This window comes from Strix uralensis, chromosome 20 (genome assembly GCF_047716275.1).
Source record: "Strix uralensis isolate ZFMK-TIS-50842 chromosome 20, bStrUra1, whole genome shotgun sequence".
NCBI classification, from domain to species: domain Eukaryota; kingdom Metazoa; phylum Chordata; class Aves; order Strigiformes; family Strigidae; genus Strix; species Strix uralensis.
In genome coordinates, this window is record NC_133991.1 from 2,490,730 (window position 1) to 2,504,980 (window position 14,251).

The 14,251-nt window shown below is 49.0% G+C and overlaps 1 protein-coding gene across 1 annotated transcript in view; it reads right to left on the reverse strand.

Moving 5' to 3' along the window:
- Positions 1–10,354: 10,354 nt before the first annotated feature.
- Positions 10,355–14,251, reverse strand: part of GALNT17 (polypeptide N-acetylgalactosaminyltransferase 17) — a 225,158-nt gene continuing 221,261 nt past the window's right edge. The window contains exon 11 of the mRNA XM_074890201.1: positions 10,355–13,655. Coding sequence (XP_074746302.1) covers positions 13,527–13,655 — 129 coding nt within the window. The 3' untranslated portion in view covers positions 10,355–13,526. The remainder of the gene's footprint in view (positions 13,656–14,251) is intronic.

Genomic DNA, 14,251 nt, shown 5'->3' on the forward strand with positions numbered 1-14,251 from the left:
TTTAATGTGAAGCTACAATTACACACCATTCTAGCTAACAACAACTCAACTACTCATCTCTATCTCTCTTGTCTCCAAGTGCCTGAATAATTAACCTGCCATGACTGTTAGCTGTGTCTCTACCAGGAGTGCTTTGGGACCATTCTGCTCCCTGGGAACCGGGCTTTCTTTGGGGGGCAGCAGAGCCCACCCACAGGAGACGCCGTCCTTCAGTCTGTCCCCACCATCCACCCAACTCCCAGGGAATAAGGGACCTGGCACGAGCCCCACTGCCTCGTCACCAGAGGAAATATATCTTTTACTATGATTTGTTCTAAGGCTTTATAATATGATCTGGTCTCCTGGGTTTTAGAGAGATGGATAGTTTCTGTAATCCAGGCCTTTTGCTCCAGATGCTACTGTTCAAGGGGCAGATTTATAATTCTCAACTTTTCTCCTTGTTTCTCCTTCTGTTTTCTTTCCACTCTTTTTTGAAAACCATCCTGTCACTCGTGATGTGCAAAGATGCCCCTAATAGCTCTGACATTGCCCCTGATGGTTTGCCAAGGAGTTTAGATGGAGTTTTGTTAGACTCACATTATTTCTATATTGGAAAAATCCAAGACCTCTCCAGACCCAGCAGTTCCCAGTGTTGATGATAACACACCGATGTTTTTGCTGCTTGCACAGCACCGGGGCCATCTCTGCCTCCCACGCTGCCCTCAGAGAGGGCTGGTGATGGGCAAGAAGCTGGCAGGGACAGAGCTGCTGGCGGGGAGTGAGCAAGCAGCTGTGTGGGGCTTAGCTGCCTGCTGGCGTTAACCCACAGCAAATATGAAGGAGGTTTTCTGGGTCAAGAACAGAAGTGGGCAGAGCTGTGTTTGAAGGTGAGGTGTGACTCTGCAGCTCTGTGTTTTCACCAGACACTTCCAGCCCCGGCACTCGACCTGGAGCCGCATCCTGAGGGTGCTGGCTGGACAGAGTCCCCCACCTTTGCACCTCTCTCCAACTGGGCAACTATAAACCATTTTTAAATACACCTTTTGGTAAAGCAAGGCTCAACTTTCCTGGTGAAAGCTTCACATAAAATCACGTTGTGATCAGGGTACCACTCTTAAGGAGGAGCGGTTCACAGCACTATCCAAAAGCCATTTTTTGCCCCCATTTGGGATTTTCTAGCCCCATAGGCAAGTCCTGGACTGCTCACAGCCTTGCCATCACCCTGTGCTTTTTAACCCCGCAAAACTGCCTGGCTGTTTGGTTTTCAGGCACAAGGTGGCACTGAGGAAGCAGCTTTCCTCTCCGTGTCGCTGGTCTGTGGCACAGCAGTGCCCACGCAGGACGGGGATCCCTCCGGCTGCCCCTGCAGGCACAGCTGCTCGGCGGCAATGTGGGGCTTTAAAGGAAGCAGAAAACCCTACATTCAAAATATCGACCCACAGCTTCACCCTCCATGTGTGTAACAGTTCACTCTGTGAGCCCAGAGGGGTTCAGACACACCCCAGGAGAGCATCACCCCACGGGGGTGCATGCGGGGACCGGCCAGACACCTCGTGCCTCTGCCCAGCCAGGGTACCAAACCCATCCCCCTTTGCAGGTGTTGCCCTCGCACACCTTCTGTGACTTTCCTTCTCCTCCTGAGGTCTCACACCACACGTGGGGCACGGGGAAACACCCCACCATGGGCCATCCCACACTGCGCTGCTGCCCTCCTGTTGTCACTGCTCCAGCTGGTGATGCACCACCTGCCAGGGACTCGGCTCCCCAGCAAGGACACCCATCCTCTTTCTCCTGCACTTCTGATTTCCAACTCGTTTGGGGTAATTCTGACTATTTTATTTATTAATTTTTACATGCATGCACTGCAGCATGTTCCCCTTCAATGGAGATGTAAGCACACAGGAGAGGGCAGAGTGCTCTGCTCTGCCCTGGGATGCAGCAGAAAGGCCCCCAACTAGGGTGGCACCAGCCCCATGGGCAAGGAGTGGCCTCTGGGCAAACACAGAGCACCAGCACCTTCCCAGGGCCTCCTGCTCCAGGGGAGCAGCTACGAAGCTGCTGGAGCACACGAGATGATGGGCATTGGTGGAGGTCCCACACGAGCCTCACTGCGAAGGGGACAGGTAGTGGCGTTCTGGCAAAGCCAGGAGACAACAGCACCCCACGCTGCTGGCCCACATGAGAGTTTGGCCCAAATAGCTGGAACATGAAGCATCTCAGAGCAGCCTCTCTGTGATATTTAGAGAGCCCCCTGGTTCAAGGAGATGGCAGAGCAAGAGAGATGAACACAAGAAATAAAGCACTGTGCCTCCTCTCTGGCTCTTGGGATGGGCATCCGCACCCGGGACAGGCAGGGGTACAGGCAGGCGTGTTGTCCGCAGCCATCTGGCTGGCCTCAGAGCAGAAACAGCTCTGCCCTGCGCTAGGACCATCCTCAAATACTCTTCCCTGCCTCCATCATTCGTCTCAGGCATTTCAGCCACCTCCTTCGCCACGCTTCGCGCTGCTCCCAGCACGGGGACACCCACGTTGTTCGGGGCACGCGGGGTCTCTCGTAATGAACGGCTGGAGCATGTTGCATACAGCGAAGCTGAAAAATTACAGTCATGAAACGTTAAACACTGCAGTGAGGAGCAAATACCTCCTAGGTAGTTTTCCAGGCCAATGGTTACAGCAATCTCTCTGTATGTTTACACACAAATAACAATAATTAAAGCAAAAACCAACAGAACTGCATGAACTCCTAACCAGATTAAAAATTAAAACCTAAAACCCTCCTTGGAAAACAGTTACACATTTTCTGTGTTGTTTAGCTATTCAGAGTCTCATAGGAGTCCAGTCTTTTAACAAGACATGTTATAGGATGTAATTACATAGGTTAAGATCCCAAGTATTCAGGGAAAAACTCTGTCCCTGCTCCATAGGATGGGAACAGGACGAGTTTTGTGCTCAAAGCCCTCGGCATGGCTGACTTCTTGTGAAGAACAGTATTATTGACTGGATTGTCTATCTGATTGCAGTTTAATAACAAAATTTCAGAGAAATGGATGAGAATTACTTTTCGTAATTTCACTCACAAATTTGCATCATGGGGAAATCATTCATTAAAACATGAAAAATAGCTTGTTTGGTTTTAAGGTTTTAAGGACTCTGGTTTAAAGGTTTGAGTAATAAATACATTTTACTTGCTACCTTCTCCCAGGAAGGATTCAAATACTGTGGGGCCTTCATTTTGTATGCAATCAAATATTAAGTAACATTTTAACCAGCACTTTTCACTCCTCACCTTCCAACTCCAACCGTTAAATAATTCATGCAAGACTAACGACAGAATTCCCCCTCCTGTGGTTGCAATGGACTGATGCTCTTTCACATCCCTTCACCTGCAGTAAAAGTAAATTGGTGCTAACCGGGATCATCGAGGGCTGGGAGCAAGATTTCTGGCTGCGTTTCCAGCTCCGAGGCCGCTTCTGTAGTGAAGCAAGCAGCAGCGGTTAACAGCCAGCTCCGGCGTTCAGCCCGCGAGCACACTCCTTGCAAAGCGTTATTTTTTTAAAATGTGCATCTCAGAAAAATCATGTTTTCCCTCGCCTGCTATTGTCAGTGATCACTTGCCTCCCAGCAGTCAAGAGATAGCAGCTGATTAATATCAAATCTCTGGGAGCTGTTAGATATCCATCAAAGGCCTGAAGAGTGTGTCTTTTGCCTATTGAAACAGTTTAACCACTGATGGGATTATAATTATCTTGCTATCAACTGCAACAAAGCAGCTCAGCAGGAGCTGTTACACTTAAACAGAGGAGGTCAACTGAATTATCCTAGTGGGAAAGTAAATGTGAGACCATGACCTTGCTCTATAGATTGCCTGTAATTAATTGGGTTTATGATTTATATTGGGGTCAAGCTTTCACCTGGCAGTCCCAGGCCAGTGGGTCACACGCTCAGCAGCTGGATGGTCCCTTGCTGTCACTGCCCATTGAGGATTTGGGATATATGAAGCCTCTCTGCACCAAGTGTGGAGCAATTCCTGGCTACAGTAGTCATGGATGAGCAAGATGGAGCTGCAGCTTTTGAGCTAGGAAGCATGAAAGAGCTGCAGCTCACTTTTTTCTGGACCAGAAGAAATATGACCCAGGGAATACGTTGAAAAAATCCATCCAGCCTCCCTGTCAGGGCTGGGGAAGGAAGAAAGGCTCAGGCTTGCCATTCAGGCGGGAAAACTCAGCCTAGGCATGCGAAAAATATTTCTGACAGCAAGGACAGTGTTGCCTGAGGAAGCACTCATGAACCATCAGTGGCAGTTCAGGACCAGATGGGATGAGCATCTGCCAGGAAAGGGCCTGGGTATGGCCACCCTGGGGGATGGAGAAGCTGCTCGGCACCTCCCACCCAGGCCCCGCGTGCACTGGTGCTGGGGGTGACCCACATGCTGGGGCTGGGGGTGACCCACGTACCGGTGCTGGGCATGGCAGGGCTGACCCTTCCTGGGGCCCTGTGATGCACTGAGCACCTTCCTCATGGCCAAAGACAGACCCATCCTGGAGCAAGCAGCCTGGGTATCTGCCCATTGCTCACCTCACTGAATCTCTTCCAGCTCCCTTTCTTGATTCCTTCCTTCCTCCCCTGCAGCTCCTGGCTTTTCCCCTTGAATTTCCATGTACTTATGGTCCCACTACCTACCCCACTGCAGGGCACCTGGACAGGAGGTTCGGGGCATTTCTTCCACTCTCATTCAGCTCTGCTAAGGTAGCATAAAGACTAGTAGAGTATTCTGGGGTTTTTCCCTTATTAGAAAAAAAATACAGTCTTGGCCTACAGCAAACCCAGGTTCCTGAGACCCACATCCTCCCATTTACATTAATCCCTTTACCCCTCCCTCCGCATGAGTGATCTGGACCCTCTCAATGAAGCACCACAGGCTCACCCCACCACCTTGCAGAGGCGTGTCCCCAAACACCATGGCTTTCTGCTGCTTGAAAGCAGGATCTACCCATTGCCTGCACCTTTTCATGGCAGGGAGGTCCCGAAGTCTGGAAAAAACATGGCTTTGGCCATGCGATCACCACCACCCAGCCTGTGTCAAAGCACTGCAGTGCTGGCAGAGGCAGGATGGGTACCAGCTGGTGTAACACGCTGTATCAATGTCTATTTATTAGCAATAAAAAGAAAAGGATTTGGATTATAGGCACTATGATTAAAATTTAAAGAAAGAAACACAGACTGGTTTCCAACTCAAAATGCAAACTCAGAGAGGAAAGTAGTAGATGGGGAATCTAAACAGGAAAACAATGATGTACAAAGAACAAAACGACTAGGAGAGAGAACAGGAATATGAAAAAAACAAAGCAAGAGGAAAAAAGAAGAGAGATGAAAAAAGAAAGAATAAGAAAGAGTGAAAAAAATCAGAAGTGGAAATAAGCAATCAAAAGAAATAGCAAAGGAAGGAGACAGCAAACAAATGGAGAACAGAGGAACAAGGGAGGACAGAGATGGAGCAAATTCATGCAGAGAACAAAGAGGTGAGAATGTAAGGCAGCCCCAGACACAAAAACTAAGACAAGACAGCACTAAAGAGAAAGTAGAACAAAAATAGCACCAAAGGAGAAAACTTGAAGGGAGTGAAGGTACTAGTGAGATGACACCGGAGTCAAGGGGCAGAGCAGAGCGTGGGGGTATCATGGGAGGGCTACGCCAGGGCAGATGCTGCTCCTGTGCTGCCCTCCTCCTCCAGTGCTGCCCCATGGGATGATGAGGGGGCCCAGGGAGGGTGGGCAAAGGGAGCACGTCATGGCAGAGCCCCACGGCCAGGGCTGGGTCGGTCCCACACCATCTGCCTCCCCACCAAGCCTCTCTCCCTGCCCTGGGGCAACAGGGTCCTAGGCTGCCTGGCCTGGAGCCAGCTCTGCCCACAGAAACCCCTCCAAAGGTGTAACAGCTCCTCAGATGCTCTGAGTCGTTGCAAAATCACCAAATGGCAAGGGGCAGCCATCCTTTCCATCATAATTCCTCCCTCCCTCCCTCCCACAACCAGAGCTCAGGGTCCAGCTGGCTCCAAAACAGACCTGCCACTGGCCAAAACTGTGGCCAGCAGTGAAGCTGGTGGCACCTCTGGGATAACATATTTAAGAAAGGGTAGAAAAATGTTGTACGGCTGCTGTGAGAGAGAGGAGTGAGAAAAATGTGTGAGAAACAGCCCTTCAGACACCTAGATCAGTGAAGAAGTGGGGGGAGGAGGTGCTCCAGGCACTGGAGCAGGGATTCCCCTGTACCCAGTGGAGAAGACCATGGCGAGGCAGTTTGTCCCCTGGCAGCCCGTGGAGGTTAATGGTGGGGCAGATACCACACCGTAGCCCATGGAGGCCCCCATGCCGGAACAGGTGGAGATGCCCTGAAGGAAGCTATAGCCCAAGGAGAGCCCATGCTGGAGCAGGTTTTCCTGCAGGAACTATGGCCCATGGGGGATCCATGGTGGAGCAGCTTGTGAAGGACTTTATCCCATAGGAGGGACACCACAATGGGACAGGGGAAAAGTATGAGGAAGGATTGACACAGACCCCCAGCAGTGCTACAGGCTTGGGGAGGAGTGGCTGGAGAGCTGCCAGTCAGAGAGGGACCTGGGAGTGTTGATTCACAGCCGGCTGAGCAGGAGCCAGCAGTGTGCCCAGGTGGCCAAGAAGGCCAATGGCATCCTGGCTTGTACCAGCACTAGCGTGGCCAGCAGAGACTGGGAAGGGATCTTACCCCTGTACTTGGCACTGGTGAGGCCGCCCCTCGATCACTGGGTTCAGTTTTACGCCCCTCACTCCAAAAAGGCCATTGAATGACTCGAGCGTGTCCAGAGAAGGGCAACGGAGCTGGTGCAGGGTCTGGAGCACAGGTCTGATGGGGAGCGGCTGAGGGAACTGGGGGGGTTTAGTCTGGAGAAGAGGAGGCTGAGGGGAGACCTCATGGCCCTCTACAACTCCCTGAAAGGAGGGTGCAGAGAGGGGGAATGAGTCTCTTGACCCAAGGAACCAGCGCCAGGACAAGAGCGAATGGCCTCAAGCTGCGCCAGGGCAGGGTCAGACTGGCTCTTAGGAAGTATTTCTTTGCAGAAGGGGCTGTTGGGCGTTGGAATGGGCTGCCCAGGGCAGGGGGGGAGTCCTCATCCCTGGAGCGGTTGAAGAGTCGGGTTGACCCAGCGCTGAGGGATCTGGTGGAGCTGGGAACAGTCAGGGTGAGGTTCATGGTTGGACTGGAGGATCTTCAAGGGCTTTTCCAACTGACATGATTCTGTGATTCTGTGAAAGTGTTATGGACCCTTCCTCACCCACCTGCACCACCTGGGCAATAGGGAGGAGGATGAAGAGTTGGTAAGTTGAGCCTGTAAAAAAGGGGGTGTTGGGGAGAAGGTGTTTTAAGTTCTGTTTTTGTTTCTCACCATTCCACTCCATTTTTAATTGCAATAAATGAAATAATTTTTCCTCAAGTCAAGCCTGGTTTGCCCATGATGGTAATTGGTGAGTGATCTCCCTGCCCTTCTCTTGAGCTATGATCTTTTTCATCTTATTTTCTCCCCCTGCCCTGTTGTGGAGGGCGGGTGAGAAAGCAGCTGGGTCAAGCTCACCACACCTCTCCTCAGCCCAGCATCTCTGCAGCCTTGGGAAGCTCCTGCACATGCCACTGACCCATGTGGGATCTCTGCTCCATCCGCCATGTGGGGCTGCATCGCTGGGCCAGTTTTCCCAGGATGAGGCTTCGAGCGCATTTTCAGTACTGAGGAACACTGTGGGAAATAACCCAGCCTCCTCAGGGGGAGCTTGCAGGGCTAAAAGGATCCTCGCAGTAGCTGTTCTGCTCTCAAAATGCCAGAAGTTGTTACCGGTTTAGTGCTGGGTGCCAATTCTGCATCTCAGCACAGCAAATCACCTTGTCCCCACTCAGCTGTTATTTTCCTCCCGGCTGTGATTTCTGAAGAGCACAATAAGAAATTAGTTCCTGCACGGGTTCTTGCCTAACTATGAAATACTTGCCTATAACAATAAAACCTAGAATTACAATAGCCAGGAAAGACATTTGGAGAGCTATTACCCATCACGTCTCAGAGCCACCAGATGGGAATAAAATAAGAAACTCCTCCTCTAGAAAGCTCTCTGGGTTATACAATCTTTCTTCTTGTTATTTTGCCTTCTGTCAGAGGAACAGCACTTGACACAGAGGATCAGGATGGTTGTTCTAGGTAGTGATTCCTGCATGCCTTCAAAATAAATATTTAGCAGTTTAGGAGACCCTGGAGCTAATGCCTAGGTTATTATTTTCCCAATAAATAGCACTGCCTTGAGCACAACCAGTGTGCAGGTTATTTCAGCTGCAAGTGTGATCCAAAGCACTTGGACCAAATTCTCAGCTGGGGCTTGCACGAGTAACCCAAACTAGCAGTCCTGAAATAGGAACCGACCCTTTTTTTCTGCTATAAATTCCTGCCTCAGCCCATAGGTGAGATGCCCGGGGTGAGGAGCCATGGACAGCACCAGCTGCTGCACCCAGCTGAGACATCAGCAGGTATTTATCACAGTAATCCTCCTGGGATGTGACACTTAGACCACTTGCTCTTGACAAGATATCCTGGATGACCGGAGACTGCTGAGCTGGGATTTCAAGCTTGTCGTTTCTACGATGTTATTTTATTTGAATGTGTTGCTAGAAGGATGCTGTCACTTTGCTTCTTAGCAAAAGGCACAGCCGAGATCCCAGTCCCACCAGTGCTGACTTAGCTGAAAACCCTGAATGAGCTGAGCAACTTTACTGGCTTCAGCATGTTGTGTGGCTCCTGCCTATAGAAAGATGTAAAGCCATTAATAATTTGGGGAATTTTCTGATTTATAAGAACAGTGATTCCAGGAACTACCTCCTCCCAACACACAGGATCAGCTCACCTACAAGATCTTGTCCTTACAGTAAAAATGCAGAAGAGCTCAGCCCCTCACCTTCCCGGCACTAGGCTGGTGGGGCTGGAAGGGTTTAAGTCCCTAAAGCTGGCACAAAGTCTTTCTGATGTTTAAAGGATCATCTACACATCACTTTGGTTTGGCAGTGACCGGGAAGGGCCCTTAATAGTTCATCCCAATGTCCTTGGAAATCCAGCTGAGATTCTTAACGGTCATATACGCTTTCCCACTCCCCAACCCCAATGCAAGATGGCTTCTCATCTGCAAAAGATGAGCTGCAGATATTTCAAATGCCTAATTTCACACTGCATAGTGGAGTGCTTAAATCTGTATCTATTAGCAGTGGATGAGTGCCCAAATTGCTCAGTGAGCAAGCAGAGAGGCTTTTCTATTGGGAGTCCACGACTTAAACTTTCGACTTGAAAATGACAGCAGTTTAACTTCATTTGAGGGCTTAGAGGGGACTTTCTGAAAGTCTGGCGCTCTGCCCTGGGCAGCACAAATGTTGCTAAGGGCATCGGAAGAGTAAGAGCTCGCTCTGGACTTCAATCCGCCATAAAGCACTTCAGGTCGTACCATTTTAGACTGGCTCTTAGGAAGTGTTTCTTTGCAGAAGGGGTTGTTAGGTGTTGGAATGGGCTGCCCAGGGCAGGGGGGGAGTCCCCATCCCTGGAGGGGTTGAAGAGTCGGGTTGACCCAGCGCTGAGGGATCTGGTGGAGTTGGGAACGGTCAGTGTGAGGTTCCTGGTTGGACTGGAGGAGCTTCAAGGGCTTTTCCAACCGAGATGATTCTGTGATTCTGTGATTTTCTATGCTGCAAATGGGACACTCCACGATGGAGCTCTATTTACCACGCTCTGCCCAAACAGGCCCAAGGTTGGAGACTACACTTACCTGGACTGATACTAACAGCCTGCTGTGTCCTCAGCTCAGGTGGGAGAGCTGCTGCTCCTATCAGAACTGCAATGGTGCCCTTACTTCATGGTGCACCCACAGATATACTTCTCTCCTGCATAGGAACATACCTACCCGTACCTTGCTGTCCTTACAAGGACACTACATCACCAGCCAACCTGTTTTTTAGGAGAATATGGATGTAAGAAAGTGGGTCTAAGGAGTGCGCAAGCTTCAGGTTACATTTAGAAACACCCAGCCTGGGTACAGGAACACATTTGCAAGTGATGCTTTTTTACCATGTAACGTCTCTTTTCAGCTGCTTGAATGTAACTGCATTATCTTGGTGAGTGGCAGCCAGCAGGGATGGATGAAATAGGAGGTTAATCTGCATCGGCCATCTCTCTTGATTTCTCCTTCATTTCCATTTCTTTTTAAAATGGAAGTTCCATTAAAACAGCAGCACTTTTCTATTAAATAAGTAACAGAGAAGAATGACTGCCTCTGTATCTCATCAGCAGTGAATCTTTTTAAAATCACTCAAGAGGCAAGGCTCAAATCATATATTTAATAAGAACCACTTCGATATCACTTTTTAAAGCAATTAACATATTATTAGAGATAAGCACAAGATGCAACAGATCCAGATTTCTAAGACAGATTTCTACGGTTTAGGAGGGTGCAGACGTCGGGTCGTTGCCTCGGCAATCATCTCTGCATGTCACGAACCAATGTCAGAACAGAACTTCAGTTACACGGACAGAGCAGATTAAATTCTCACTTTCAATCCTGATTTTGCTCACGCTGCTTCTTTTCAGTCATTTGAAAGCACTCTGCGTACACCAGTGAGAATGGGCAAACCACCTCAGCAGGGTTTCTGCCCCACCTGAGGGTCCTGGAGCAAAGTGTTCGTTTCCACCGTCACCTTCCTTTTGGATATTCAGGCATTTGTTTTCCTCATGGAGCTGAAGGAAAGGCATCTCGGAACCTTAATGTTTTAAAGGATCTAATTGCTCATTGCCAACAGGCCTGAGGGCAAGCTCCCAAGCACAGGTACCTCACCTCCACCAGGCAGCACAAACGCCACCGGGCAGCTGGAGGTGCTCAGTGGTGCACTCCGCTTCTGCCAGGGGCTGGTGCCTTGTGAGCGGAGCTGTGTGGACACCCCAGAGTGACTTTAGCTGACAATCCGGTGCATTAAATAGAGCAAGTCCCTCCTGCCTGGTGGCTGAAGCATGTCCTGCCAATTACGGTAGCTGAGGTGTAGCCACACATTCATTTCTGCTGCCGGTGACAGGGACAGAAACCTCCAGCAGCTGAAGCAGATGGAAGGCTGGGGGCGGTGACACCTTATACCACCACGATTAAATCTGACAAAGCCCATCTGTTGGCGCCCTGAGCACTGGCAGGACTAGAGTTGAACTGGGAACCATGAATTACAGCACAGGCAACATCTAAGGGCTTTTTGGTTGTTTATCCTGAAACATGCAGGCTTTTCCCAACACTAAACAATATGTGGCTTTCACTGATGACTGACAGCAAACTGATTACTCAATTAAAGGGCATTTTACCATTTTGACCATTAGCTGTGAAGTCTCAAATCCCCCAGACTTTCCTGGAGCCCACTTCATCAGTAAATTACTTTTCTTAGAAGGCAGCAACAAATGCAAGGGGAAACATATCATGCATCTAAAGACATTGTGATCATATTGGTTTTGTAAGTGCTAAAATTTATTACACAGGAGATGATGCAACAGCGAATAAGAGAGCAAAATTCTACATTGACTCCCTACATTGCAATTCAGGACAGCTAAGAGGTTTTACTTCATTAAGGAAAGCAAGGGAAAAAAATCAGAGACAACCTCAATGGACGAGGAAGTCTTGTCAAGCCTAAATGAACAATCAGTCCTATGTGACGCTCATTGCTGTAGAAGGAACAATGAAATATATCTGCTTCTGTTCAATAAATTACTAAAACATCAGTTATAAACCTGCTGCATGGCATTGAAAATTAAACTCATTAAACATCCAGGTAGCTTCATCCTGATGCAAATGGAAGACAGGCATGAGTGCTCTGCAGCAAACAACTCTGTGCACATCCCGTCTTTGGGAAACATATTTACACATACATCTCATATATTAATATATTTTAGTGCACCCTAGCCAGAGGGCAACCAGAAAGAGTATTATTCTGTGAGAAGGACAGGAGATGGGCTGGCTTCTCCTCTCCACTGAGCGAAGCCTGTATCCACTCATTAGTCTAGCTTCCATGTAAAGCAACTTTGCAAGACAACGTTTCCCTTTTCCAGGTAGCCAGACATCAGGACCCCAGAGCAATGGTCTCCCACAATGGCTGGGTAGATTTGGTAGCCAAGATTACTGTGGGCCAAGAAAAGCAGGTGAGATTGCTCCACCATGCTAACAAGCCTCAAATGCCTTCAAGGTCAAGAATTTCAGCCAAACTGCCATTTATTAGTCTCCCTGTCCCCTCCTTACTTCACCACAGCTCATGAAGGTCTGCAGTGACACACGGTATTTGGGGTGGACCTTGACCATAGTCACACACTCAGCAGGCAGGAGAGGTGTGCTTGAGCCTCAGGAAGAGAACACCACTGTAAAGTTATGGAGACTACCATTATTGATGTGTTCATTGAGAGCAAGAATGCCTTAAAAACAAACCCTATAGCCTCCATGGGAGGGAAGCCCAAGGGGGACTTTCTCTTGCGTTACCTGCTCTCAGTCTGTTACATACACCAGTGCATCCATCCTCACTTCTACAAGAAAAGACAAAAAAAAGTCGGTCTCCAAGGGGACAGTGCCAGGCCAGTTGCCACACTGGGAAGGGAAGGTGGACTTGCAGCTCCCCAGGCTCCCATGAGCAGGAAGCATCCTGCCAGCCTTACTCACCATGCTTTGAGTCCAACTGATACCCAAAAGGGCAGGCAACTGCCCAAACACGCAGGGGGACATCCGAGATCTTTTCTAAGGGGAACCCATTGGAGGTCTCCATGGGAGGGACTGGTGCTGCATATGGGCTGGCTTGGCCAACAGCAGTGCATGGGTGATGGAGAGGGGGCAATGGGAGATCAGTGTTTTTATTCAGCAGTATTTTGTCTGATGACATCTGTGATTAAAAGTTGGAAAGATCCATGGGAGCTACAGGGGTGAGCTTTGACTCTCCCAGACTCAAGAAAGGGGCTGCCGGATGCAGCAGCAAGAAAGGGAGGAGAGGATCTCGCAAAACACCACAGCTTTCAAACTCAGCTCATCTGGGGCTCAGCAACCTTCTCCTCTCACAAGCACATACATTTTTATGCTTGCCAGGCAGGTATATCCAGGGTGTCTCGACTCTGATCACGGTGCAAACCCACCTGGCCCTTTGGGAGAGCTTGGAGTCGTCTGAGAAAGCAACAATTCCCTGTCAGTAAAATGCTCACAAGACTGCATGAGCTTATTACAGTCATTCCAGGAGAAATAAGTGGTACCTTTTAGAGTGCTTGCCAGAAGGAAATAGCAGTTCTGACCCAATTCCACACAGTTGGAATCAGCTGTGGGAGACTAATACACAATAAAAATAAAAAGACACAAATGCCCATTTCCCCCATGTCCTCTCCTAATAACATGAATAAAGCTCTGTTTTGATATATTGTCCTTTCCAAAGGAGTCCATTCGGATCAGTCCAAGTCAGCCGTGTTTCAAGTCAAATTCCCCTGACTCTTCCACCCTTTACTTGATGAAATTTTTAATCGTCCACCTTTGTCCTGTGCAGCTGCGAAGAATCAGATCAATGCCGGCCATTCCCCTGTTCTCCACTTCCAAGCATCGTCCTGTTCCCTTGTTCAGGATGGCACCATTCTAAAATTAAAAGTTATGGGGAAAATATTAAAAAAATTAAAGATATGGGGATGCCTGTGAAGCAAGCCAGGACTGTGCGCTGCCCAGGAGTGCAGCTGTGTTCTTGTGTGCTGCTGGAAAGTGCACAGCACTTAGCTGGGTGATAACGCAATTCAAGCAATAAAATAATCCCTAAAATGATCAATGTGAATTGAATGAGCAACCTTTATCATTGACAACACAGGTCCCTAACACATCGGCAACCAAAGGACATCTGTAACCTTTAAACAGCATGGCTGCACCCCTGCATCAGGAAGGTGTGACACTTCTGTAGAACGTTTGTTATTTACACCCTGCTTTGGGACAAAAGTACCATTTTTTCATGTATTTCACCATAGATTATCTATAAGAAACAAAGAAATCTGGAAGTCAACAGCAGGGCAGGTTACATCCACCTGAGGGTATCAGGGAAACTTCTACTGGAAATTGCCCTAAAATACTGTCCCTGTCTCTGATCCCTCTTAACCTTTCCCCTCTGCCCTAGGACCTGGCACCTGCTCTTGCATGAGACCATTTTGTCCTCATCCCACACTGTCTCTCACCAAGGACAATGTGCC